Source organism: Engystomops pustulosus, chromosome 2 (assembly GCF_040894005.1).
Source record: "Engystomops pustulosus chromosome 2, aEngPut4.maternal, whole genome shotgun sequence".
Taxonomy (NCBI): domain Eukaryota; kingdom Metazoa; phylum Chordata; class Amphibia; order Anura; family Leptodactylidae; genus Engystomops; species Engystomops pustulosus.
The window spans coordinates 102,497,800-102,512,317 of record NC_092412.1 but is presented as its reverse complement, the minus strand read 5'-3'; the positions used below and the strand labels follow the sequence as shown (position 1 = coordinate 102,512,317).

General features: G+C 43.5%; 1 protein-coding gene across 1 annotated transcript in view; it reads right to left on the bottom strand.

The window, feature by feature from the left end:
* The window catches only part of LANCL3 (LanC like family member 3), a 38,603-nt gene extending 31,335 nt beyond the window's left edge, over positions 1–7,268 (bottom strand). The window contains exon 1 of the mRNA XM_072135801.1: positions 6,600–7,268. Coding sequence (XP_071991902.1) covers positions 6,600–7,130 — 531 coding nt within the window. The 5' untranslated portion in view covers positions 7,131–7,268. The remainder of the gene's footprint in view (positions 1–6,599) is intronic.
* Positions 7,269–14,518: the final 7,250 nt, after the last annotated feature.

Below are 14,518 nucleotides of genomic sequence, written 5' to 3'. Positions count from 1 at the left end.
CTGCATGGAACAGTGAGTATTCAAGTCCTGTTCACACATGGTGAGCATTTTAGTCCTGTTCACATGGTGAGATGTTGCATGGCGTCTGCTGCTTCTGTGGTGCGGAACTGGTGGGTACCCGCATAGCAATGGAGTCTATGCCTGACAGTATGGGTGCTGGAGGGCAACTGGGTCTTGGTCCCTGCTGGTGCTGTGTGGCAGCGGCGGTGGATGCCATGTGATGCCGCACACAATAGCGTAGGGACCCACTACAACGAGGTCACCGTGAAGTGCGCTTATGCAATTTGATCAAAATGTAACTAAGAACCTCAAGTTTGTTTTGTAAATGTAGCCTAGAATAAAACATTGGGTAGTGTGTGGATGTGCGGTCCAGTTCTTTTCTCTCCCAAAGTTTAGCGCTGCTACACTGTAGCACTTGGAGCTCCGATCGCGTGCAGGCTTGATGCTGCAGTCACTGCCTCCTGGACGGCTTCCTCATGAATACAACGGACCACTGAAGGATATGGCTGGTGATCGGACTGATAAGTGCCACCGTGATGTTGACAGTGGTCTTAATGGAAGAGGGCTAGGGACAGTTTTGCATTAGTATGTAAAGCTAGTCTTGTTAGCTGACAGGTGTCCTCACCATGCACTAATGCGGAAGAGAAGTGAAGGAAGAGAAGAATGCTGCAGGGGAACGAGGAAGGTGAGTATTGTTTTGATTTTTGACAGAGTTCCACTGGGAAAGGGGGCATTAGAAGTAGAGGGTGGGGGCAGCTAAAGGAAACGAGACATGGGATAGGGGCATGCTGCGGGAAAGGGGACAATGTATGTCGGGGGGGGGGGACTTTTTCAGGAAATGGGACAATATAAACTAGGCACACAGGGAGTGATGGTGGGGCACGCAAACATACATTTTTGGCTATAAAACTATGGCACCAGACTGCATCACCCCACCCACCCGTTCCTGGAGAAAATTTATTTTTATAGCCGGTCCCTGGGCAAAATAAGGTTGGGGACCATGCTTTAAAGGATATGGATTGAAGTAAGAAGTGTCTTAATCATATGTGTCCCAGGAAGAATCTCTGGTTCGAGGTCTTCACCTCTTCTGCTGTGACTCCTGTTCTGTGGCTGTAACAGTGGTGGGAAGAGTAAATCCCAGTTTTACACCCTTGGGACTGTCAAACCCCAGATGTTGCATGGAGTGTTCTATCTTTTCTACCAGACAGAGCAAAAGAAAAGTTCCATGTTTAAGAAATGTTGTTATCACGGAACACATTCAGTATCAGTCACATAATCCTCCTCTTTTGTAGGGTGATCCAAGATAAGTCTTGATATAGCTGCACCTCACAGCCGATAAAAGTACAAAGTTAGATGCACAGCAGATAATGTCCCGTGGATTTATCATGGAGCATTTAGGTCTCCATGGGCTCTGTCGAGATTAACTTTTGTTCCTGGCTCCTCCAGTATTGTTGAAAATAAGGTTTGAAGCGTGGGTCGCACATCCTCTTTGCCCTCTACTGCGGACAGACCACTCACCCGGATGTTGTTACGTCTGCCCCAGTTGTCTAGTTCCTCCGGGTGTCTAACTATATCCTGAAGAATAGAGGATGGAAGTATAGGGCATGCTATGTTTATGAAATCTAACATCTTGAATCCGCCTGCTCCACTTCCAGAGTGTCAATTTTCTGCGCCATTTCTCACTTGCAAAATTTCGGATTTAAAAGCTTCTTTGACTTCAGCAATTAAAGACTTAATGTCCACCTTAGTGGGCAGATTTTGAAGGTGAATATACCAGAACAGTTCACGTGCCAGTGGCTTTATGTATGTCATATGCACGGTGCTGTGCGGCTCAGTGCCTATAAGTTCATCTGGTGGATGCGGTAGGGGGACAACCGGGACCCTTGGTGTAAAATCCCCTGGTTGTAGCTGCTTGGTGGCCCTTGGGGGTAGAGCATGGTGTGTCTGCCCCATCATGTGGCTGGTCTCAGCCACTGAGGGGTTGTTCTAGTCTGGAGGGTGGAGGGGGCTGTGGCCCTGCAGGGTTGGTACAGTCTATCAGGGGAGCCTGCTCACCAGCATTCCTCCACCCATTAACATTAGCTAAATGTACATCATGTATGTATCTGATCACATGAAATCATGCATCCATGGAAGCATAGAGAGGCGTAGAAGTCAATGGAGTATGCAGTGATATCATGTGATACATAAATGGAGTAGTTAATGTTACAGGGTCAAGGACCTCAGATGAAATCTCCCTGGTCATATGACATGAAGTGCTGAATGATGAAGATGGAATATCGATAGGAGGTGCGGGCCGAGCGGGGCACGTCCCCCCTGATATCAGTTTTGATAACATAAAGTTGATTTTCTGGGGATGTGAGGGAAACAAATTTTAGCTAAAAGAAGGCTGGCAATTAGTTAACAGGGCTCTATGGGTACCTTCACTAGCTGTATTTGTGAAAAATATTTTGACAGATTCCCTTTAATAATAATCATGTTTATTTAAAAATGGATAAGGACACTTACCTTCTTTAGCTTGGTATAATTTGAATATCACTTAGTATCTATGAAGTACACCATATGATGTGTTTTTTATTTTTTAAATAATTCTGTATGTGTATTAGGCAGATCAAATTTTTTTACTTTTTTTTTTAAATTTTCCATTATTTACAGAACAGGAAAGTGTAATGTATTTATGTGTATTTTTTAATAGGCTGTCTACTTCAAGATATATAAAAAGGCATTTTATTCTTAATATTCTTCTGACATTCTGAGGAAATGTAGATTAATAAAATGTGCCTGTACTTGCCACAAAAACACATTGTTTATAAAAAATAGCCATGCTCTGCATAACTGAATGTCACCGGGATTTATTTTTCTGCAACAGGAATTATTATTCATAATACTTAGAAGTAAGTAAAATGTTACATGAATAAATATGGGGTTGGGGGTAAAAGACATAGCACAACTAATAAATCAATGATCAAAATAAGATTTCTGTGCAAGAATCTGTTATATATGCATACAACCTGCATCCACACCGATTAGCTATTAACCACTCAATATCTATCTAGACTGTCAATTCTGGTTCGAAGACCTTACTCTGGGGTTTAATAGAGTAGGTAACAGAAGATCTGTAACAACATTTGGGTAGGTGGAACATGTGTAAGTAGCATTAGCCAAGATTTTTCCAGTAAAGGCAGTCCCTGGGTCACATGTAGGATAGGAAATGTAGATTTGCACCTAAGTTGAATTTGTATTTAAGTTGGAACACTTGTAAGTGTAACTCCAGACAAAGATTTTTAAATCTCTGTGACAAATTGAAGAAAAAAAGAATTAGCAATAAAGCTTAATTGGAGACACCATTCACACCCCGTATAACCATTGTAACCTGGGGCCAAACTTCAGTAAATTACCAGCATCCAAAAGAGCTTGACCAGAGATCACAAAAGGGTAGAGGTCCGATTAGGGGTCGTCTGTAAGTTGGGTTTCCTTAGGTTGGACTTCCTGTAGTACATAGTCCAAAGCCTCACATAACCTCTGTCTGTTTGCCCCTTTATATCTCTTTCCCAGGTAAGCAGGGCACCCCCATTCAGGCATCGACACGTTCCAATTTAAAATATGTGGTTGAAGATAAGCCACCTTTTCTATTGCTCCATGGTGCAGTTCTGATTCTCACAAGTCCATTATAAACACTTCTGACACTGAAGAAATTTCTGCATGCGGTTATGTATCCCCATACAAGGCAAACTGCAATATACTGTGTATTGTGGTACCTTTCTATCAGCAAGCATGCTTTCAACTACATGAATCTTTTTTATTAAATCTTTCACCTGTTAGCCTTAAAGGAAAGCTTTAAAGAGGACCTGTCACCCCATTTATCGGCACTAGGAGCTGCTTACTAAAGTAAGCAGCTCCTAGTGCTTGAACAAACGCCGCAATGTTAGAGTGATAGCGTTACCGGAAACCTCCGGTAGCGCTATCTAACACTGCGGCAGGGTATAGTGTAATTGTCGGACAGCTCGCAAAGCTGTCTGACGTATTCATGAGGGGGCGGGGTTGGGGTGTGACTAGGGGCGGTGACTGCCGCCTAGCGCGTGGCAGTCAATGCCGGCCTATGGAGCGAGCAGGGCCCCCTCATGAATACATGTTTTTTCCGGTTTCCGCTAACGCTATCACTCTAACACTGTGGCGTTTGATCAAGCACTTACTTTAGTAAGCAGCTCCTAGTGCCGATAAATGGGGTGACAGGTCCTCTTTAAGGTAAATTTATCACGCTATACTGACCCAAGCATGTGCAGCATGTTGACCTTCCTATGCTGCTCCATATTAGCTTACTGTTGCTGAAAAGGCAAGTTATAAGCTTTTACTGCCTTAGACATATCATCCTTTGTGAGGCATGATGGGCATGACCCTAACTGTTTGTTATTAGCATAATGCCCTCATCGAACCAAATGTTTACTAATTTTGTTTGATGACTGCAGGACTACATGTAGCTATTCCCCGTATTAAAGGAGATTTTACTTTGAGCTAATAATTGATATTGTTTGAGTATGGAAAAGTTATACAACTTTCCAAAAATACTTTTTGTATCAATTTTTCAATGTTCTATAGATCTCTGCTTGCTGTCGTTCAGAAACCTTCAATGTTTACTTCCTGTATTATAAAACATCGCTTCCGGCAAAGCTGCCGGCGGCTTCAAAAAGATGGCGGCGCATAGGCTTGTTGGAGATCGTTATTCCCTGTGATGTAATCGGGGAGCGTCGATCAGTTTCCATGACAGCCTCGGGTCTTCTCGAGGCTGTCTGGATTTAACCCATTCATTACTATGTGCCAACTGCACATTGTAATGTATGAGAATGAAAATCCCCACATACTGTCATACCGTAGTATGGCACTATATGGTAGGATCAATCAGACAACCTAGGGTTAAAGTAACCTAGGGAGTCTGAAAAATAGTAAAAGTAAAAATTAAAAGAAAAGTTTAAAAAAATTTGAATTAAAAAAATCTAAAATTCTAAATCATAAACACATTAGTTATAACCCCATCCGTAAAAGCCCCGATCCATCAAAATATAATAACGGTTTTTCACTGAGTTTAACCCTGTAACGAAAAATAGCGCCTGAATTTGAAACTGGCACTTTTTTGCCATTTTGAAAAATATTTAATATTCAATAAAAAGTGATCAGAAGGTCGTATGGCCATAAAAATGCTAGCATTGAAAACTTCATCAAAAGTCGCACAAGGGGTTTCTTTATAATTTAATATCAATTATAAGTTATGTAGGGGTCGCAGTGCATATTTTATAAATGCAGGAGTCTAGCATACAGTATGTTGATAGGGGTATAGCTGATATATGCAGGGGGCACCTTGTGATCTGTTTTGTTGTTAGGGATATACTAAATATATGTGGGGGCACAGAATAGCAAATTGTTTTGTGAGGAATATATCTCATTAAGGAGCACAGTGTGGGACATAGCTGCTATGCAGGGGATATTATACTGTAAATAAATTAATAATACCATATTTACAAAAAATGTGGTGAAAAACTCAAACTCAACTTGTAATAAAGAAAAAAAAAAGTCAAAAGTCAAAACTCACCTTTCCGGCACTCCCCGCAGGTCTGCTTTTGATTGGTCACCAGCTTGTGTGCCGAATCGTCACATGGACCTGCCGCTGCCGGACCAAAGAAGAGAAGACCTGCAGGGTCGCCGGAAAGGTGAGTTTTGACTTTGTTTTTTATAGGAATTGGGCAAACCGGGGGTAGCTGACTACAGGGACAGGGGGCTGATTATATTGGGGGAATGCTGGCTTACTATAGGGGCAGGGGGCTGGGTAACTACAGGGTTAAGAGGGCTGGCTAACTAGAGGGGCAAATGGGCTGGCTAACTGCAGTGGCAAACTACAAGGGAAGAGGGCTGATTATATTGGGGAATGCTGGCTGACTATAGGGACAGGGAGATGGCTATCTACTGGGGTAGGGGGCTGGCTAACTACTGGGGCAGGGGGCTGAATATATACATGGGCAGGGGCCTCGGCTTATATTCAGGTCGGCTTGTACTTGATCATATGCTGTAACTATAAATTTTAGAGGTGTGGTATGGAGACGTGCACTAAGGAACTGAAGATACCTGGGTAGCCAATTCAACTGCAAGGAAAAGTTGTCATCAAAGCAGCACAATTTTCAGGAGTACGTTTCTAGATACATTTTATACCTGTGATAAGTCATTCAGTCATTGAGTGACCTTCCATTGTGTGATACAATGATAGATTTCAATCACTGTGTGCAAGGGTGACCCACCACAGCCAGATCACTATTTTAGGACATTGTGGAATGTCCATTAGATAGATGGACCAAGTACTTTGCATTTCTACATGTCTGTACCTTTTCTCTGCTAGAGAAGAAGTCCACCCCATTTTTCCTCCTAAATTACACCCTCAGTGTATCCTTCTTGTAAGGAGTAAGATGGGGTGAGGGCACAACTTAACCCTGGCAGTAGGTCATCACCATGTGCTGGCAGGCTCTGTGACCTTCACATGCACCATGGCAGTAAGCTAAGGCTGCTGCCACTCTTCATGTATACCAGGGGGGCAGTATGTACAGGCGGGCACTTACCTCTACACCCAGCCTCTGCTTCATGACCAGCGCCGCGCACAGGTACCCGCTCCTGCCCACAAACAGCTCGTCCGAGCCGCACTCCAGGAAGCCGAGCGGGACGCAGATGTCGCTCAGCGCCCGGAACCTGTCCAGCACCTGAGTGAAGTCCGCCCGTCCCAGCGCCTTGTAGATCATAGCGGCCACCGCGTACACCCCCGCGCCACCCAGCAGGAAGGAGGCGCGGGTCTCCCGGTCCTGCTCCCGGTCATAGTACAGCACGCAAGACTCTATGATGGAGCCTGCCCGGCGCAGGTACTTGTCTCTGTGGGCGCTGAATAAGGGGCACTGGGAGACGTGGTAGAGCATGTATGCCACCCCGGCTAGCCCCCCGTAGAGCCCGCCTTCCTGCCCTCCCTGTGCCGGCAGCTTCTCCAGGACGCGCTCCACCGTCTTGAGGATGAGCGGAGCCCCCAGATCACTGCTCTGGCCGGACAGCAGGCTGCCTTTGTAGTCGGAGAAGCGGTTGGTGAAGCAGCGCTTGTTCTCCATTGCTGTGTGGGTACTGATGTGCCAGGCAGGAGGCTGCAGCAATGTGCACACACAGGCCAGTGACAGCTAGGAGAACCTGTGTCAGGAGCGGGGAGGAGCGCAGGAGGGGGAGACCACCACGATTCACACACAATGTCAGTCATCTTTCCTGCGGGGGTCACAGCGAGGGGCGGATTGGGAACATGGAACCTGTCACCAGATTTTGCCCCACCAAACTAACATTACCCTCATGCAGGGCTCCGGTGTCTGTGATTAAACAATTTCTAAAATTCCTTTAAATATCAGTTCCATTCCTGATATAAGAATTAAGGCCAGGAGTGTGCAACATACAGGGGCAAACTGGCCATTGAAACGCCCCCCCCCCCTTATACACTCACCGGCCACTTTATTAGGTACACCTGTCCAACTGCTCGTTAACACTTAATTTCTAATCAGCCAATCACATGGCGGCAACTCAGTGCATTTAGGCATGTAGACATGGTCAAGACAATCTCCTGCAGTTCAAACCGAGCATCAGTATGGGGAAGAAAGGGGATTTGAGTGCCTTTGAACGTGGCATGGTTGTTGGTGCCAGAAGGACTGGTCTGAGTATTTCAGAAACTGCTGATCTACTGGGATTTTCGCGCACAACCATCTCTAGGGTTTACAGAGAATGGTCCGAAAAAGAAAAAAACATCCAGTGAGCGGCAGTTCTGTGGGCGGAAATGCCTTGTTGATGCCAGAGGTCAGAGTAGAATGGGCAGACTGGTTCGAGCTAATAGAAAGGCAACAGTGACTCAAATCGCCACCCGTTACAACCAAGGTAGGCAGAAGGTAGATGGGCTACAGCAGCAGAAGACCACACCGGGTGCCACTCCTTTCAGCTAAGAACAGGAAACTGAGGCTACAATTTGCACAAGCTCATCGAAATTGGACAGTAGAAGATTGGAAAAACATTGCCTGGTCTGATGAGTCTCGATTTCTGCTGCGACATTCGGATGGTAGGGTCAGAATTTGGCGTCAACAACATGAAAGCATGGATCCATCCTGCCTTGTATCAACGGTTCAGGCTGGTGGTGGTGGTGTCATGGTGTGGGGAATATTTTCTAGGCACTCTTTGGGCCCCTTGGTACCAATTGAGCATCGTTGCAACGCCACAGCCTACCTGAGTATTGTTGGTGACCATGTCCATCCCTTTATGACCACAATGTACCCAACATCTAATGGCTACTTTCAGCAGGATAATGCGCCATGTCATAAAGCTGGAATCATCTCAGACTGGTTTCTTGAACATGACAATGAGGTCACTGTACTCAAATGGCCTCCACAGTCACCAGATCTCAATCCAATAGAGCATCTTTGGGATGTGGTGGAATGGGAGATTTGCATCATGGATGTGCAGCCGACAAATCTGCGGCAACTGTGTGATGCCATCATGTCAATATGGACCAAAATCTCTGAGGAATGCTTCCAGCACCTTGTTGAATCTATGCCATGAAGAATTGAGGCAGTTCTGAAGGCAAAAGGGGGTCCAACCCGTTACTAGCATGGTGTACCTAATAAAGTGGCCGGTGAGTGTATAAGTTTAATTTACATTACCTGCAGAGCAGCCTCCAGGTTTAAGTAGGCCCCTGGGCGACAGAGCCTTAGTGGGCCCCTTTTCAGTAAACTCACATTCCGACGCCACATTGCCTCCCATGAGTAGTCACACTGTCCACCCTCCCCAGTAGCCACACTGCCCTCCCATAGCCACACTGTCCTCACCCCCATAAGTCACACTGTCCTCACTGTGGGAAATTGAAAGCTGAGCTCTGATTGGTTGCCACGGGCAACGAGTACAGTTCTGCTCTAAGAGACCTATGCTAAATCCCCCCCCATAGTGTTTTAATCTAGACAGGATAGCACAGGTGCTGACTAATTAACAGTGGGGTGTGGCTAATCTAATTAGCAGCCTTCATATACTTCTGTGGTCAGCTTGTCTGGTGGTTTTGCAGCCAGATCTTGGTTACAGTGAAAGGAGCAGCTTATTTGGCACCTAACCTTTGAAAAGCAAACAGAAAAGCGAGTGTGGGAGCTTTTGCGAGAGTGTATTCATCCTAAGTGTGTGCAGTATTTAAAGTGTAATTTAGGATAAAGGGACTTAAAGAGAACCTGTCGCCACATTATCACAAATACAGCTAATGATAGGTTTCTATAGAGCCCTATTAACTAACAAACACCCTTCTTTTAGCTAAAAATTGTTTCCTTCATATTCCCATTATTTACTTTTGTCTTATATTATCTGAAATCAGAGGGGACGTGTCTTGCTTGGCCAGCTCCTCCATTGTCCTCCTCCTCATGCCTGATGCCTCCTTACTATTCAGTTCATGTCATGTGACCAGGGGTGATGTCATCAAAGGCCCTTTACATTTGCAAATTGTACCCCATGTATGTATCTGATAACATGATATCGCCTCCATGGATTTCAACTCCTTTCCATCCTCCACAGAAGCTGCTGTGATATCATGCCATCAGACATATACATTACAGTACAATACAGGTACAGTTTGCTAATGTTAGGAGGCTAACGGATCCAAGATGATGTCACTCTGGTCACATGGCATGAATGGAGCACAAGGCAAACCTGTCAGTCAAAATAATGGGGCATGGTTCACTGGTTCAGTCCAGGAGAGAGAGGAGTCAAAACCACAAGACACAAGTCAGGAAAGCTAATTTTCAAATCAGAAAAATGACTGTTATTAAGGTACAGTGCCTCACTGGCGGCTAGTTTTAGGTGACATTGGGAGTACTTTTAACCTTTTATCAGCAGGCATTGTTAGTCAGGGTGGTAAAATTATGGTGCAGGTCTTCTTTAAGATTGAGGTACTTTAGGTTACTGCTGGGGTTTTTTTGTGGCACACTATTTCTGTGAATTCTGCTTTTATTCCTTATCTTTTCTTGTATTCCCCATTAGTACAATGGACTTCATAAGTACCACTGCTACATGGTGTACATCCTGTGCCATGTATGTTTCCTTGAGCAACTGTTTGAGGGTGCATACTACTGTGTGGGATGTATGAAAATTGCTGATCTAAAAGCCCAGATTCTGGATCTAAATGAAGTTTAGCAATTATAGTATAGTATCATACTATATAAGGTTGGAAATAGACTCAGGTCCATTAAGTCCAACTTATAAGATTAGACAATTTTTTTTTCCCCCAAACCCAATGTTATTTTTGTTCCCCAGTAAGGCATCCAGGCCTCTCTTGAACATGTACATAGAGTCCGCCACAACAACCTCCTACGGCAGAGAGTTCCATACTCTCACTGCTCTTACAGTAAAGAACCTTTGTCTATGTTGCTACTAGAATCGCCTCTCCTCTAGACGTAGAGGATGCCCCCTTGTCCTGGTCACAGGCCTAGGTATAAAAAGATCTTTGGAGAGATCCTTGTACTGTCCGTTCAGGTATTTGTACATTTTAATGAGGTCTCCCCTCAGTCGTCTTTTTTTCTAAGCTGAATAACCCCATATTTTCTAACTTATCATTTTATTCAAGTCCCACCCATTCCCCTAATAATCTTAGTTGCTCTCCTCTGCTTCCAGTTCTACTATGTATTTTTCAAACACTGGTGTCCAAAACTGTACACAATATTTCATGCAGAGGTCGCACTAACATTTTTCCAGAAGGGTAATAATACTCCTCTCACAATTTTTGAGGAGTATTTTTAACCCAGGAGGAGTACGAAATTTTCACTAATAAATGTATAACTCCCAGGCGTATATATAGTGTTAAGAGACGTCTCTTAATACAAGGGAAAAGTTACATCTCCTGTTTTCTATGCTTAAATGGGTTTTTCCACAAATTCAAGTTAGGCCATATGCAAGGGATAGGGTCTAATTTGAATTCTTGGGAAAACCCCTTTAGGGCGCATTCATGCCTTTTATGCATTTTTGATGCATCCAAAGGCTTCACATGTTGAAGTAACATTGTGTTTTAGCAAATGCAATGGAAACGCAATGTTACTTCAACATGTGATCAAGGTTGAAGCCTTTGGAATGAGTCAAAAACAAATCAAAAAACACTACACATTGTGTGAACGCAAGTATGTATTAAACAAGTGCACAACATTTGCCTAATTACATTGCTGTCAACATTGTGTTAACAAAACACATGCATCAATTAAATTTTATTGCATGCGTTTTGTAAACGAAATGTTGACAGCAATGTAATTAGGCAAATCTCTTCTCAGCTGTTGTGATGCATTTGAATACGTATGTAGTAACTTTACCCTTAGGCTACATTCACACTGCCATATGGGGGATGTATGTACAGCCGCAAGCTCCCCAATAGATGGCCGCACGGAGTGATACCGCTCCTTACACGGGAAAATGACATGTCTTTCCCTGTGTTACGGCCAGTACCCAATGCATTTCAATGGAGAGGGGAGGGGTCACCCATTCCTCCTCTCCATGGCATGGAACGCATGCCTGCATGTCTACGGCCTGGCACCACATTTGCTATGTGCCAGTTCTTTGGAACAGAACCTGAATCTTTAAATATTTTAAAAAATGGTCTGTCTATTACAGTACATAATTGATGTAGTATCCGGGGGTGTTATACCATCTGGGCCCAGTGATTTTCATGGTCTATTTTAGTGGTTTTGAGGTGGTGCCATACCTCTTCCTGGGTTAAACTATTGACATTCAAAAAAAAAAAATGTAAATTAGCCCTTATGTCTTCCACCATGGGATTTTCCTGGTTAAAGACAGTTGAGAGTTTTGAGTTTCTTGCCATTTATATACTTGAAGAATAATTAGTGATTTATTTTACTTTCTTGCAGTCTCTATTTTAGTTGCCTTTATCTGTTTTTTACATAATTTATTTTTCTCTCTATAATCCTGTGATGTCTCATTGCTACCTTCGTGTTTTAGCAATTTAAACACTTAATCCTTCTCATTTATTACTTGACTTACAGTACTTGTTAACTAGTGTTTTTTCTTCTTGTTTCTCCGATGCTTTTTCCCATTTTGTATCTTTCACAGGACCTATTTAGAATTTTTTGAAAGGGTCCATTTTTTGGGTGCTTTTGTTTTTGAGAACATTTCCCAGCTTAAGCCATTAAGGTCTTCCCTTAGCTGCTGAAAATTTGCCCTATATAATTTTAGAGTGTTTGTTGCCCCTCTATTAAAGGGAACCTACCACCACAAATCTACCTATAAAGGTAGATCGGCTGGTAGGTGGATCAATGGGACGTGAGGATAGCCCTTTTAAGAGCTAATCCTCACGTCCCCGCACTTTTTTAGTAACTTTTATGCTAATTTTATTATGCGGCTACTGGGGCGTGGAGTAGCCGCATCTGAGCAGGCCCGCGCCTGTGCGGTCACTGCTCCGAAGCCGGGGCTGCACAGGCACGGGCCTGCTGTTCTGCGCATGCGCACCGAAGATGGTGAGTAGGAGGAGAAAAGAGGCTACCGGGGCGTGGAGTAGCCGCCTCGTGTAACCTCATATGCGGCTACTCCACGCCCCAGTAGCCGCATAATAAACTTAGCATAAAAGTTTGATAAAAGTTACTAAAAAAGTGCGGGGACGTGAGTATTAGCCCTTAAAAGGGCTATCCTCACGTCCCATTGATCCACCTACCACCCGATCTACCTTCATAGGTAGATTTGTGGTGGTAGGTTCCCTTTAATCATCTTAGTCAAGTATAATACAAAATCAAGAAACTGTCAGGTCTGTTGGTTAAGATAAGGTCCAGGAGTGATCACCCCTCTTGTTGTCTCCAGGACAAGTCGCAATAGGTAAGTGTCTATTGTTATTGTCAAAACCTGCTGCCTTTGAAGGACCTGCAAGTTCCTTTCCTCTAGTCCATATTGGGGTAGGTCCCCCATGATGAGTATTTCATCCTGTTTTGAGGCCGCACCTATTTGGAGCCTTATTACAAAGTAGTAATTTCTTAGGGACTCCACATTTTCTCACCAATTTCAACTTTTTGGATGGGCTTGAGGCAAGATTTCACATAAAAACAACCCTCCCCCCTTTTTTATTTTGACGATCATTTCTAAAGAGACTGTAACAATCCATATTAACAGCCCAGTCATTGCTATTGTCCGGCCATGTTTCACTGATACTCACTATATAATATTTGCCCTCCAACATAAGAGTTTCAGTTCCTCCATTTTGTTTGTGAGGCTTCTGGCATTTGTGTATATACACTTTATATGATTTTTCCTATCCCTATTCCTCTGGTTCTTATTCACCGATTTTACCCCGACCCCCCTCCCTCCTCCATGTACCATAATTATTTCCAGTTCCCTATCTACACGGTCTTTCTCTTAGTGTAGTTAGCCTTATTGCACATTGGAATGCATGGGGCCGTATATACGAAATGCACATCCTTAAGATTTATTCTTCAGAAAAATTGTATGAATTATGATAAATCTGGTAGGGGGATACTGGCTCTCTATGTACACCATGTCTTTGCCAATTTGCTATTTAGTGAAGTGGCAAAGATGTTATAACAGAAACATTTGCCTAAAAATTTTGCATAAATGTAGCTTTAAAAGTTGCAAACAAAAATCTCACCCTTTACTTTTCTGTTTTCATTTGGCACATCAGAATAAAGCATCTAACATGGTTGTAATTCCATATAACCCTTGATTTTTACTTAGAAATCTGGATTTACACTAAAGCCTCGCAAATCTGATAATAATTTTCTGAAACAAGATTTATAAATATCTGAACATCACTTTAATTCCCAACAGCCATGTAAAACAAGTGTATTTTGCTGCCATTTCCTGCTGTACAAAATGCAGGGAGGTTATAAGGTTTAGATTAAAGGATTATGCTGGATACTTGATGTAAAATCATCATGAAGAGGTTCAGACTCACAAATGTCACTTCTTACATATATAATCAAGATATATAATCATTTTACAAATTACCATGAGGACTCAAGTAAGAATGCACCATGCAAGCCAACAAATAAAATTTTTATTGAATGAGTTTTTCCAATTTACTTTTCAGACTTAAACTAATATAAAAAGTACAAAGCCAGTGAGGGATATTTATCAGGGCCTCTGCGTGGCCTCAGTGGAGATTGAAGAGGGCAGGGCTGGCCGGCGTGGGGCATTACTGCAGCCAGCAAATTTTCACATTTCTACGCCAGGCCTTGTGCAGGACACCTTTGCTGAAGCCTCTTGATGTATCAGGCTGCGCAATCGCAGCGGCGGGGTTATCATATAAGCACCAGCGTATGATAAATATCCCCCGGTAACTCTATTAGTAAGGCTGCATTCACATGACTGTAGGGGGGACAAATATATGCCTTCAAGCTTGTTCCCATACATACATCCCCCGTAGGCTGGCAATGGGCGCATGGAACGATACAGTGCCACACACGTTCAGCACCGTACTTGAACTTATCTACCT